This window comes from Pogona vitticeps, chromosome 3 (genome assembly GCF_051106095.1).
Source record: "Pogona vitticeps strain Pit_001003342236 chromosome 3, PviZW2.1, whole genome shotgun sequence".
Classification (NCBI taxonomy): domain Eukaryota; kingdom Metazoa; phylum Chordata; class Lepidosauria; order Squamata; family Agamidae; genus Pogona; species Pogona vitticeps.
The window spans coordinates 186,260,574-186,273,683 of record NC_135785.1 but is presented as its reverse complement, the minus strand read 5'-3'; the positions used below and the strand labels follow the sequence as shown (position 1 = coordinate 186,273,683).

The following is a 13,110-nucleotide window of genomic DNA, read 5'->3' as shown; positions in this document are numbered from 1 at the left end:
GTAAAAAATACGCACATGGAAAGATTTTTTTTCCTAGGGGATAATAATGGGGAGATGAGGAGAAGGTAAGAATTAAAATGCATAGCCCATGAGAAGTATCTGTTCAGAAGTTTTAATGTGCCAATTTTTACTGTACATAATATGATTTTAGCATAATAGTTTTCAGAAGTACAGCAACCAAGAACATCATGAAGCTTACATATAAATTAATAAACTCTGTTTTTTCAGCATTGTACGCAATGATACTTCCTTTCCCCACCCCCATCCACAATGTCTACTTTGCTGCCAAATGACTTTTTCCCATCTAAACAAATAGATACAAGAATTAACCTCAGCATAAAATCCACCAGTTTTTCTAGTGACTGAAGTAACAAATAATTTAGCCAACAGATTTATACCGAATCCATTGATTTGGGCCACGCACCTCAAAAGGTGGCTCCTTATAATAAATATTATTGCCTAGTTCTTCCAGAGGTGGTTCAGGGTCAGTTGTGGCAAATTGTGCTGCGTCTTCAATCTCTTTTCTTACTTCCACATCAATCTCCTAAAAAGAAAGGAAAAACATTAGTGGAAGAACAATAAATTCACAGAGATCCATCTCTGGCACCTGATTGTTTGCAGGTAAAATCTCAATATTAATAAATTGTTTTAAATGGTAGTAAAGTCTGGACATGTACAGCTGCACTCTGAATCCAGCTGTGGAAGTTTCAACAACTTATCAGATTCAGTACTTTAGGAATTTCTGCCCTTCCTAAGATGAAACCCTGCTTCACTGTGATCTCAAACAAGCAGTTTGCACATCTGTGTCACACATCAAAACGAAGAGGAAGGTTCTTAGAAGTACAGAGCTAGAAGGGACCCTCTGAAACACTGAGTCCAGTTCTTGTCAAGGAGGCACAGTGGGAAATGGAAGTGTGACAGTTTAGAGGCAGTTCCTGACAGCACTGCACGTTGCCACAGACGAACTTACTGTAGTGACTATGGCAGGGACATGGAACATGGCCTGCTAGTAGCAGTTAAACAAAAACTCCCATGAGATGTCAACATGACTAACAGTGGGGGATGATAGGAGTTGCAGTTCAACAGAGCTGGAAAGTCCCACTTTCCTGAATAACAGTATGTAAGTACCAGCTCAAAATTCTCTACAAGTATATGTGATAGAACAATTGGGATAATGGCAAGGCCTATCCCTGGCATGGGCTCAGATGGTAGACAAGGTACAGTGGTGCCTCGCTTAGCGATGTTAATCCGTGCAGCAAAACTCGCTGCTAAGTGATATTAAAGTTAATGCGTTCCTATGGGCTTCAAAACTAACCTTATGTGAAAATCCTCCATTGCGGCGGCCATTTTCGGTGCCTCTAGAGGCAACACAGCGGGCGGCCATTTTGTTTACCTGGCGGCCATTTTGAAACCGCCGATCAGCTGGCCGAAAATGGGGGCTTTGCAATGATCGCTTCCCTGCGATCATCGTAAAGCGAATTTTCCCCATAGGGAACATTGCAAAGCGATTGCTTTTGCGATAGCAAAAACATCGTCGCAAAGTGATTTCGTCGTAAAACGAAGTGATCGATATGCGAGGCACCACTGTACAGATGTTACAAATGAGGTAACAGCAACACAAAATATAGTTGTTAGAAAAAGAGCAGTCATGTACTAGGCAACAGTGGTAATTCTGATGCCAAAATATGCTGTGGTGCAACATAATTTGCTCTGTTCTACATAAATGCTCCCTACTGGATTTAGGGATTTTATCCAAAACAATTCTACTCAATCTGAATGAAGACTTCTTACCTTTAGCTCTTCCACACTAGCCAAGTTGCAGTTTACCATTCTGTCCTTCAAAAGAGTAATGGGATCACTTTTGCTTCTGACTTCTTGAATTTCTTCTCTTGTTCGGTAACTGCAATAAATAAATAAATCAAAGCAATGACATACAATGTTTGCTGAACTAACAGAACTGATTGGCTGAAATCCTGTTCATAGCATAAGCCAAGTTGTAACTGTCAGGTCATTACACCCTAGTAAACAAAGCATCCCCACTGCAATTCTCAGAGGAGGCACACACACTAAATCATCATGTGTGCATACCCCAAGAATCACAGCAGGGATACTGTATTTATCAGGGAGGAAGAATGGTTCCTTCCATGAATGTCCTATACCAACTAATGCAAGTTCACTATACTTTTATCAACCCCTTCTGTTGTTGTTGGGCTTTTTTTACTATTATTATATCATATAATCCCATATAGGCGAGTTCCAAAGCAATCATCATAATGCACATACAGCATATATATCACACACGTATTACTTATGTAACAGAGTACTGTGTATTGTGCAAAGGAAGAGATACAGACATATCAAGCACTGAATTTGGCACACAAAGACCATATATGTACATTTCTAAAAAAACGCAATGCTATGCAATGTGCCTATTACATAATGGTATTAAATATAAGCATTTAACAGAAGATACCTTGTTCTTGTAAAAGGTTAATCCGTAACAGGCTGAAAGGTGATTTTGAACAGTCATAACTGTGAATATTTCATTTTTTTCCATGAGCAATGGTGAGCATATACATCATCTTTCAATTGTTTGGACCAAGATTAATGTGTGTCTCAGCATCTATGATGGCATTAATCCACCATTTAAGGTACTGTATCTGACTTGGGATATGCCTAAAACTACAGTGACAAGATTCAGCTGTAAATCCGGGCTTCCTTTGATTTAAGGGTGCACAGGGCCTACACATAAAACAAGGACGATGCAAGCACTTAAAAAAAATACAACCTTTAAATCAGCAGTAGTCTGTCACTGCCAACATTTTCATTGCACAGGCAGATAGCCCCGAAAAGATTTGGGCCAAAGATTTATTTTCAAAGTAGTAACTACCAGCCTTCAGAGAGCAGTGTTTCTAAATGAATCAGCATTCTGGGCTTGCCTCCACTAACAGCAAAGCAGTATAACTAGGGATATGTCATTGAGTTTTTAGAGCTTTTTGGAGTCCAATTTACAGAATTCTCCAAGAAATCCCCAGGCCAAGTTCCAGGCCAAGATCCACATTTATATTTCAATCACATGGACCACAGCTTATCCCTGAGGCCACATGCCTCTCTTGGGCCTTGTTTTCTGTTGTCAGTGTACACAATGAGGAAGCTGCTGCAGTGCTTCCTAGGAGCTGTAGTCTTGGTACCCTTTACGCTCCACAACCTCACCTCCTGAAGAACTAGTGACTCCAAGAAGTGCCACAGCAACTTCCTTTTTGTAAATTAATACCAGGAAGTAAGGTCTGAAACAGCCATGCAACTTTTGGGGTAGAGGCTCTGGTACAGAAGTGAACTATAGGTTTCTTTTAAGTGTGTGTCTGTGGGCTGGAACTCCTAGAATTCTTCCTGGGGAATTCCTGGACAATTCTGGGAGATGGAAGTCCCCCCCCAAAAAAAACAACAACAAACAAACAAACAACAACAAAAGAATGTTAATGGCACATAGTGAATAATAACGAACTCTTAGGGCATTTGACAAACTAACAACTTTTATTTGGCATAAACTTTCATGGACTGCTTCCCACTTCTTCAGATGTATCTGAAGAGCCAACAAGCCTCTGTTGCTTCTCCTATAACCAACTTTCATAGCAGCCCTCTGGAAATTTTTCAGTGGAGGGGATTACATTTAGCCATATGGAGTACAAACTCACCAACCTCATAAGGAGACTTGCCATTCTTTTACTTTTTCTGATGTACCTGAAGAAATTGGCTACAGTCCACAAAAGCAAATGGCAAATAAAACTTGTTACTCTTTAATGTGCCACGGGACTTTTTGATGTTTTTACAGCAACAGACTAACACAGCTAGCTTCAGAGCATTTACTTAGAACTGCGACTACTAGTTCCTAACACTACTGATCTAGATTCAATCGCCACCTTTCCTAAGTGATTGTGTCTGATTAGTTTCAGATCCTGATTTGAACAAACTATAGTCTGCAACACTTAGACAGAAGTGGAAATTTATAGTTTGGAGTAATCCAGTTTAAGAGATTTCTTATCATTTCCCCTTGGGAGATAAAATTAAGGATGAAAACCAGCAACTTGGTATTTCCTTATATCTGAAAGCAGTACTTTCATTCTTTTTTCTTACATTTTTTTTATTAATAACAAACAGAAAACATAACAAGACATTTAAAAACTTAACAATAAATTACACAACCACAAAAGCCCTAATAACACAAAACTTCAAAACAATTGTATCAAAAGTGCCCCTGCCCCCACCTGGGCCACTGGAGAAATTCTCTTCATGGAATCCTCTTCCCCTTCCTGAACTGCAGTAACTCAGATCAGCTACTGCTTTCAACTATTCTGATAAATAGGAAGTGAGTAATAATCCTAGATACAAAGATCAATTTTCCACAGATTGCTGGTTTTCTCTTCAAGGTAGTCCACAGATTGCTGGTTTTCTCTTCAAGGTAGTCTACTCATAAAAACTGCATTTTTTTCCTATCAAATTGCCATCACTTTCTCAAGAAATTGTTTATCTGTTAACAGCTCACCGTACAGAGGTGGTGAAACCAGAGCGGTTCTTCTGAATCTGTAAAAAGTCTAGCTCACAAGAGAACCAGAGATCAAGGTCCCACCCACACCTGGACCTCAAAGGGCTGTGCCAACATTCCAATCATCTTCTTTAGAAAAAAGCTCCTTTTGCTTAAAGGATAAGGGGCAATTTTTCTATATTCCCCATTCTGCTGTGCAGTTAGAGGAGTAGGAGGGGCTCCCCCCCCAAAAAAAACGACCCTAGACAGAAGACCAGGAACATCTAAAAATCATTTCATGTGTATACAGCTATTTACCAAGAGGATCAAGAAACCAATTTCCTCTCACTTTAAAGACAATGTTTGGAGCAATCAGAGAAGAAATATACCTGATTCCAGGATCACTCATGCTGTGTCCATGATATCGATATGTCTGTAGCTCCATCACAATAGGACCCTGGTAAAATTGAAGTTGAGAGCCATAAATAGCTTTGAAAACAGTGCCTAAATTTTCTTGGCAGGAGCCAATTATAATTGTGCCTTTGCTTTAGGATTAGTCAGACTACAGTGGTATTAAGGGCCTTGTTTCAGGAGGTACACATAATTTTGGACAGCCATGGCATCTAGCGAAAGCTTGTGCTGACCACTAAATCTAACTTTCATTGCTGATCTGGATGCTTAGTCAGAACTAAGCACATCTGTGAACTATGGCTCTGTCTTGTATAGCTACCACATGCTGAGCCATATGCTTGCAGCAGTAGCTCACCATTACAGGGCACTGTCAACATACCAAAAGAAATCTCCAAAACCCAAGGCTGGTGGTGGCATGGTAAAAATCAGGTAAGCACAAGGGCCACTCCTTTGCATATGTAACTCAAATCAGTAACAGTTGCTCTGCGGACACCACAACATGCAAAACAGCATTTCTGTTGTAGCTTCTTTAGAAATTAATAATGACCTTTCTACACTTACCATGTTTAAAAAAATAAAATAACAGAACAGATTTCATTCTCTTAATTCTTGATATTAATAAAAAATATATAACTTCAAGAGAAGTCTAGATGTTTTTCCTGGCTACTACTTCAAGTTAGAATTTTAAATAATTTTCATATTATCTTATTTTAATTTTATCAAAAAGATTCTAACAGTGCTATGACCATTCTCCTCCAATGGCACCTACCTGTTCTTTCTTCCCTGCTTGCAATGACAGTGAACACTAACACTATGAAACTACTACCAATGATGCAAAAATATTCTACTAAAAGCTTTGAGAAATGTTCCTGTAAACTTCTGATAAGGACAGAAGAAATAGGTTAAAATTGTTATTTAGCTTCTTCTGCTCACGGTGATTTAGCAAATGGGATTATTAAAGTCACCATACTGCCCAGTTCAGGGCCCTCCTTTTTGTTGAGGTGAGCTATAAAAGATCTTTCTCTAAGAAGCCGTAGTACAAAACAGGTGAAGAACAAGTACTGAGATTGTACACTTCCTCTTCTCACCTTTCTGTCTCACTGCAATACTGCTCGACTTGATAAACAGTTGCTTCCTATGACATCTGAACCTGTGCTGTAAGCTCTAATTGCAGCAGTGGGTTGCCAACCATTAATAATAATATCGTGTGCCATCAATTCTGACTTATGGCAACCCTTTTCACGGCTTTCCTGTGTAAAGAGTACTGTACTCAGATATGGTTTATCATTCCCTTTTCCTGGAGGCACCCTGGGACCGTGCCGCTTGCCCACAGCCAGACAGGCTGGCTCTTCTGAGATGCATAGTGAGGAATTGAACTCCCAATCACTGGTTCCCAGTTTAAATGTAATGGAAAATAGTGGTTCAACAAGCTCTACAAAGGCTGCATTAAAGCATGAGAAAAAGAGGGAAGGAGAAGACAGAATATGCTCTCACAGAGATAGTGGACTGACATTATTATGGACCTTAAGTGATTTTCACAGAGAAAATTTTCCTTTCATAGCAGCACCAAGTTCTGATATATAATCACATTGCACCTCTGTCCCATTCTCTGATTGTAATAAACCAGAGGTGAGCATCATGGTCCATAAGCCAATTTTTGTAGCCCACCCTGATCTCACAAAACTATTGATTTGAAAGAAAAACATCTGCTGTAGATCAGCAGCACAACTTCCCAGGCATTTTCCTGTCTTCAGGCCACCTACTTTGTGATAATTTTAACTTATTTAAAGTTAATTAGTATGAAACATTGTTTATTGTTTTTCCTTTTGCATAATATAGCTGTTTTGGATCTTACATGAATGAGGAAGCTTTCAATAGGAGTAATTTCTGGCTTTCTTCTCTGTTAATTGCCAAGCGTTTATAATTTCCTTATTACATGCCTCAATGGTTAGGGACTGTTCTAGGCAACAGTGAACCAGAGAGTTGCAAAACTATAAACATTCTCTAATTAACAGGAAAGGAAGGCAGGAAGCAATTATTCTTTATGTGGTTAAGGTAATTAAACTATAGAACCAGAACCTCAAAAAAAGGAGCAGCAGCAAAAAATATTGACATGCCAAGTAACCTCAAATAAACATGAAACAGCTGGCGTGAACCCAGAAAAGCACTTGGGAAGTGAAGTTTGGGGGAAGCAGTCCCAACCTGCTGGTCAAGATGGAAATTGGACATCTAGCCGGGGGAAAAATAATACTGCACATTTGAAGGCAGCTCTGGGATTTGCAATTAGTTGTAGAAATACCAATGTATGTTCATAGTAATCTTAATCATCATCATCATCTCCAGCTTGAACTATCACACTTACCTAACTTACTAAGCAAGAGAAAACCAAAACACACACTTGTTTTGAGTAATGAAACTACAACTTACTTTTCCTGATCGGCAATGGTCAGCAGCAAATTTTGCTGCTTCTCTTACAGCAAGGACGTCCATGCCATCAACCTATTGGGGGGAGGAAAAGGCATAAAATGTAGTCCAAATGTAACATATCTCTGTTCTTTTCTAGAAAATGGTAAATATGAAAATTCTTCTTACCCTAAGTCCTGGAATAAAGTCTCCCCTTTTGTAGTAGTCTGTACTGGCTGCAGCTCTCTCTACAGAAGTTCCCATTCCGTATCGATTGTTCTCACAGATAAAAATGCAAGGCAGTTTCCACAAGGCTGCCATGTTAAAAGTTTCAAATATCTGACCCTGGAAGAACAACAAGAGTTCTGTATACTACTTAATTCATATAGATTTACATGCTTGACCCTCAAGGGTAACCCTCAATTTTTTTCCCAAGGACAGGAAGAAACTGCGTAGCAATCTGTGAGCACTAAAATATTCCTGTGTATTTTCCTTGCACCCATGTGCATGCATGCTTTGATCCTTAGTATCACATTCAACTATGTTTAAAATGCCTACAAACAGCGGGAGAAAAATCCTCAGAATTTGAATTCTGCTGCGCTGATACAGAACACAAAAGAGACTTGACAATTAGCAATAAATACCAATAAATACATATGTAGAGTAAAGGACAGGCTACCCACTGTGGTGTATTTTTATTTTATTTTATTGTATTTTATTTATTTATTTATTTATTTATTTATTTATTTACTTATTTACTTACTTACTTACTTACTTACGTACTTACTTACTTACTTATGTACTTATGTACTTACTTACTTACTTACTTACTTACTTACTTATTTATTTATTAGATTTCTATTCCGCCCTTTTAGACAAAGTCTACTCCGGGTGGTTCCATTAAACATTGTAAGCTAAAACAGTTAAAAATAATTTAAAACAATAGTGATTAGTAATGCTACGTATTGCTCAAGATGGGAAAACAGAAAATTATAATAAAAATAAAATCAAGTGTAGTGGATAGACTGAGGGACTAGGACTCCAGAGACTCAGGAGACCTTGGTTCAAATTTCCACTCAGCTACGGAAACTCACTGAGGGTGTGTCAAAGGATAGACTACTCTGTAACTGCCTCACTTGCCATGGAAGGCCTATTAAGGTTGCTGTAGATTAATTCTAACTTCATGGCACGTGACAAGGCATATTTAAAGACTCAGTTCAAGGTGGGGAGCAAATGAACATTTAAGCATCCTGTCGCTAAATGCAGAGCAGAAGAGACACTGCTTAAGTTTTGCTCCCATTCAAGCAAACTCTTCATATGCCCATTCCTGCACTGGTTGTGAGATCAGTCACACAACCGGTTACACCATGTCTAGGCAATAGGATACTAACCACTGTACAGTGGTGCCCTGCACAGCGAGGTTAATCCGTTCCGGATTAACCTTCGCTGTGGGAAACATCGCACTACGGAACACAAAAAGGCATTGGAACGCATTAAACAGCGTTTAATGCGTTCCAATGCCATAGAATACTCACCGTTGTGCGATGTTTCCCAGGGGCCGGCAGCCATTTTCGCGCCCTCCCCTCGCACAACGAGGGCGCCAAAATGGCTGCCATCAGCTGTCTGGCGGGTCCAAAATGGCCGCCGGAACAGCCGAAAGGGGCCGGGGCGCAGCGTTTTCGCGCCCTTGGTAAGCAAGGGGAGCGTGCGAAAACGCTGCCGGAAGCCCCGAAATGTTTGCGCGCAGCCATTTCGGGGCTTCCGCAGCGTTTTCACGCACTCCCCTTGCTTACCAAGGGCGCGAAAACGCTGCGCTCCTGCCCCTTTCGGCTGTTCCGGCGGTCATTTTGAAGCCGCGGAACAGCTGATTGTCGGGTCGCAAAGCGAAGGTCGGTAAGCGAGCAGCTTACCGACCTTCGTTCTGCGATTTCCCGCCTATACGGGCATCGTTTGCGATTGCAAAAACGGCCTCGTAGAGCGAATTCATCGCTCTACGAGGCGCCCGTTGTGCGAGGCACCACTGTACTTTAAAATGCATTAGTTTCAGACATCACACCCCTTTATCATAACACTGACAATTTCACAAAATTTGTCAGAAAAAGAGTCCTACTTCATTTTGGGAAATCAACAAACTCTCTGTAGAATAGAGCAGTATGATCTGCAGTGAGCTATCTTTGGAACGGAGAGAAAAAATGAACATATTTTATCACACTAGGGGATTCTGGAGAAGCATGGATCACGCTTTGGATTTTGTTATCAGCCACTTGTTAAAGCAACTACCATAAAAAAGCTTTCATTTTACAAGAACTCTGCTCTGCACCAGCGTTATTTTGAAATAGAACACTGTATATGAAGAAACTCCTGATCATTTCAAGTAACAGGATTTGCATAGATCTGATATTTGGGGCAAGAGAGTTTAGAAATCTATTCTAGGTTTATGGCTCATTGTTCTCCCTACAGCCAAGCACGGTAGAGATATTATATATTTCCAAATATAGATGATATCCTTAGTTTCCCCTCCTGATTCCCTTCTCCTCCTCTCCTCCTGTAAAGGCCATCTATCTCTGAATAAATTGCATGGCTTCTACAATCATCTTCACAGTCCAACCTATGTATTTCCCTGCGCTGCCTGCTGGTTTCAGAACAGTTCTATTCTCTAGAACCGTGCAGAATCCAAGTCTGCTGCTTGACTATAAACCTCTGGCTATGATTGTGTTGGTGTATGTCACATGAAGGATGATGGGCAGCAGTATGCGCCTCTTTGCCCCACTCCATAGGGACACCCATGGCCATACTTGCCAGCACACGTGTGCATATGTAGAGGTGTTAGCAAGTGTGTGAGCTGCTACAACCCCTGCACCCACAGTTCTCAGAGCACAGGAAAGGAAACAGCATGCATTCTTTGTTCCATGAAGAGAGGTTGCTGTGGTCCCTACCTCTTTCACCTGTAGGCACTCATCCTTCATAGAAGCATTTTAACCAACAAGCTGAAGCTACTACCACTGACATGGAAGAGGATGGAGGTGAGGTAAAGGCATTTGAGGGAAGAACGCTGGGCCTGGAAATCTTTACCCTGCGTAATGTCAGTTCTCCCATTAACTCCTCATTTCTATTCTTACCACCCATCGTTAACCTCCTGCCTAGCTATTAGGGTCACGGGAACATTCAGGCAAATAAAACCACTACTGAGGAAAAAGCATGTGGGTTGGTTAGCCATCAAATTGACATATACATGAGTCCTTCTACATCAACGAATTAAAGAAATGTGCCACGCTGCCAAGTCAAAACTGAGAAAACTGAACAATCACTATTTGTGATCAGAAACATTCAGCATGAAAAAAACCAGTGATCACGTGATGTGGCATAATTTCAAACTATACCAAATAAATCTTGAGGGCTTACCTGATTGGCAGCACCATCACCATACAATGTCACACAGATCTCATCCTTGCCAAAGTACTTGCATGCCAAAGCAATACCAGCTCCCAAAGGCACCTACATAAATAGTACATTACAAGACCATTTATTTATTTATTTATTTATTTATTTATTTATTTATTTATTTATTTATTTATGAATGCTCATTCACAGACTACAAAATTTGAAAATGTAGAAGTAGTGTACAAACATAATAAAACATGATACTGTACAATACCAAATTTTACATTGAACTATACAGGGAATGTCTGCATAAATAAGTGGACTTTCAATTTATTTTTAAACCTAAAAACTGTGGGCACACATTGAATCTGTGAGAGGACTATATTCTACACGGCAAGCGCCACAACATTGAAAGCTCTATTCCACATGAATGCAGAACACTCCTGAAAAGCATGTGGCACCACCAAGAAGGCCTCTACAGATCACCTTAAAGATCAAATGGGCCTCCACAGCACAAAAAGATATCTTAGAAAAACAGGTCTTGTGTTGTTCAGGGATTTATGACCTAGTAGCAAATTCTTAAATTGTAGACCAATATCAAGCAGGCAGCCAGTGCAATTCCTTCCCCTGTGAGGACGTCTGCTTCTAGCAGGCTGTCCTACTCAGCAACCTTGCCAAAGTATTCTAGACCAACCACACCTTCCACACCAGCCTTAAGGCAACCTCACACTGCAGGAATGTCCAGAGTTAGACATTTCTAAACTCTATTAACACATTGAGATTACAGCCTATATTAAAGGCTATTTTACCTCCATTCTCAAGAAAACTCTGTTTATTTGCGAGCCTTACCTGGGCACCAACAATACCATTACCACCATAGAAGTTTTTAGCATACATATGCATGGAGCCTCCTCTGCCTTTAGCACATCCACCTATCCGACCTGAAATTGTTAAACATTGATCTTTTACATCTGATCTGGAGTCCATCAAAGTCATTGTTAACATCATTAACATTTACTTCATCTATCAACCCACTTGCTAATAACCCAGAAAAATGTTAAGGTGATTCTAGAATTATTCACCGTAAACAATTCCTTAAAACAAATGCTGGCAGCACAGAGTTCTCAGGAGGCAACCCATGGCACAAAATATGACTGCCTGTTGGTGTCCCAGCTGTACAGGCAGAAGTGCCAGGACAAGTCTTTAAAACCAGAGTGCCGCTCTAACCAAGTACAGAGAAATGACAGGTTTTGCAAGTACTATAAGAAAAAGCAAATTAAAAGTTAAAAAAAGGAAACAAATGTGGTGACATTTATAAAAAATGTGAGCTTTCATCAGACATAAAGGAAAGAGATTTATAAATGGCATCAAAATAAAGATATCCAATACAGAGATCGTGGTTGGTTGGTTAAAAAGTTGTTGTATGTTTAACATTATGGCAATGGTATCTTTGATATGTAGGTCTTTCACTGAAGCTTGAGCACCACATTTGTTTTTTTGTACTTTTTATTTCTACTTTACTTTAACCTACAATACAGGTGTACAGTGATGCCCCGCATGGCAACGACCCTGCAGGATGATGAAATCGCTTGACAATGACTTCTTGCGATCACTATTGCGATCGCAAAACGATGGTTCCTATGGGTTTTTTTTTCACTTTACGTTGATTAGGTCCCTGCTTCGCAAACCATTTGTTCGCAAAACAATGTTTTTTCCAGCTCCGCAAAATGGCTTCCCTTTGCAAAATGGCTGGCTTCCCTTCGCAAAATGGCTCTTTTCCAGACCCCTCCTTCGGAAAACAGCGATTTTAAACAGCTGATCAGTGGTTCTCTATGGGCGATCTTCGCTGGACAATGAGGTATTTCCCCATTGGAACACATTAACCGGTTTTCAATGCATTCCAATGGGGGGGGTCGCATGACGACGATTTTACTGTACAGCAATTTTGACAGAACGGATTATCATCGTCATGCGGGGCACCACTGTATATGCATTGAGAAAACAAGCCTTCTGCTTTTTAAAGTGATAGGGGAACATCTTTATTACTGAACAAATTCAGTGACCCAAAAAGGTTTAAATTAGGTTGTCATTTCATAACTGAGGCTCTAAAACCTATCAGCTGTAGCCTCCTCCTTCCCATTTTTAAATATTTTTATAAAACATGAACCTGTGAGCTCAGCAAGAATTTCTCGAACTGGAACACCACGAGTATATGTAAAGCCATGAGCCCGATAGGCTGTGATCAAATGGTCTGTCGAATTTATGGCAGCTTCAAGTCCAACACAGCAAGCTTCCTGTAGTATACAGTAAGGAAAACAAGTCTAAAAATCATGTACAAGATGACATAATTTATATGTAAGAAATCAATTTAAAATATTATATAAACACCATTA

The 13,110-nt window shown here is 40.0% G+C and overlaps 1 protein-coding gene across 4 annotated transcripts in view; it reads right to left on the bottom strand.

The window, feature by feature from the left end:
• Nucleotides 1-96: 96 nt before the first annotated feature.
• PDHA1 (pyruvate dehydrogenase E1 subunit alpha 1) overlaps nt 97-13,110 on the bottom strand; it is a 34,706-nt gene continuing 21,692 nt past the window's right edge. For all 4 annotated transcript variants that reach the window (XM_020789183.3, XM_020789181.3, XM_020789182.3 and 1 more), the window contains 8 exons: nt 12,885-13,011; nt 11,567-11,658; nt 10,739-10,831; nt 7,526-7,681; nt 7,361-7,432; nt 4,912-4,979; nt 1,792-1,900; nt 97-544 (listed from right to left, as the gene is read on the bottom strand). In XM_020789183.3, coding sequence (XP_020644842.1) covers nt 380-544; nt 1,792-1,900; nt 4,912-4,979; nt 7,361-7,432; nt 7,526-7,681; nt 10,739-10,831; nt 11,567-11,658; nt 12,885-13,011 — 882 coding nt within the window. In that variant the 3' untranslated portion in view covers nt 97-379. The remainder of the gene's footprint in view (nt 545-1,791; nt 1,901-4,911; nt 4,980-7,360; nt 7,433-7,525; nt 7,682-10,738; nt 10,832-11,566; nt 11,659-12,884; nt 13,012-13,110) is intronic.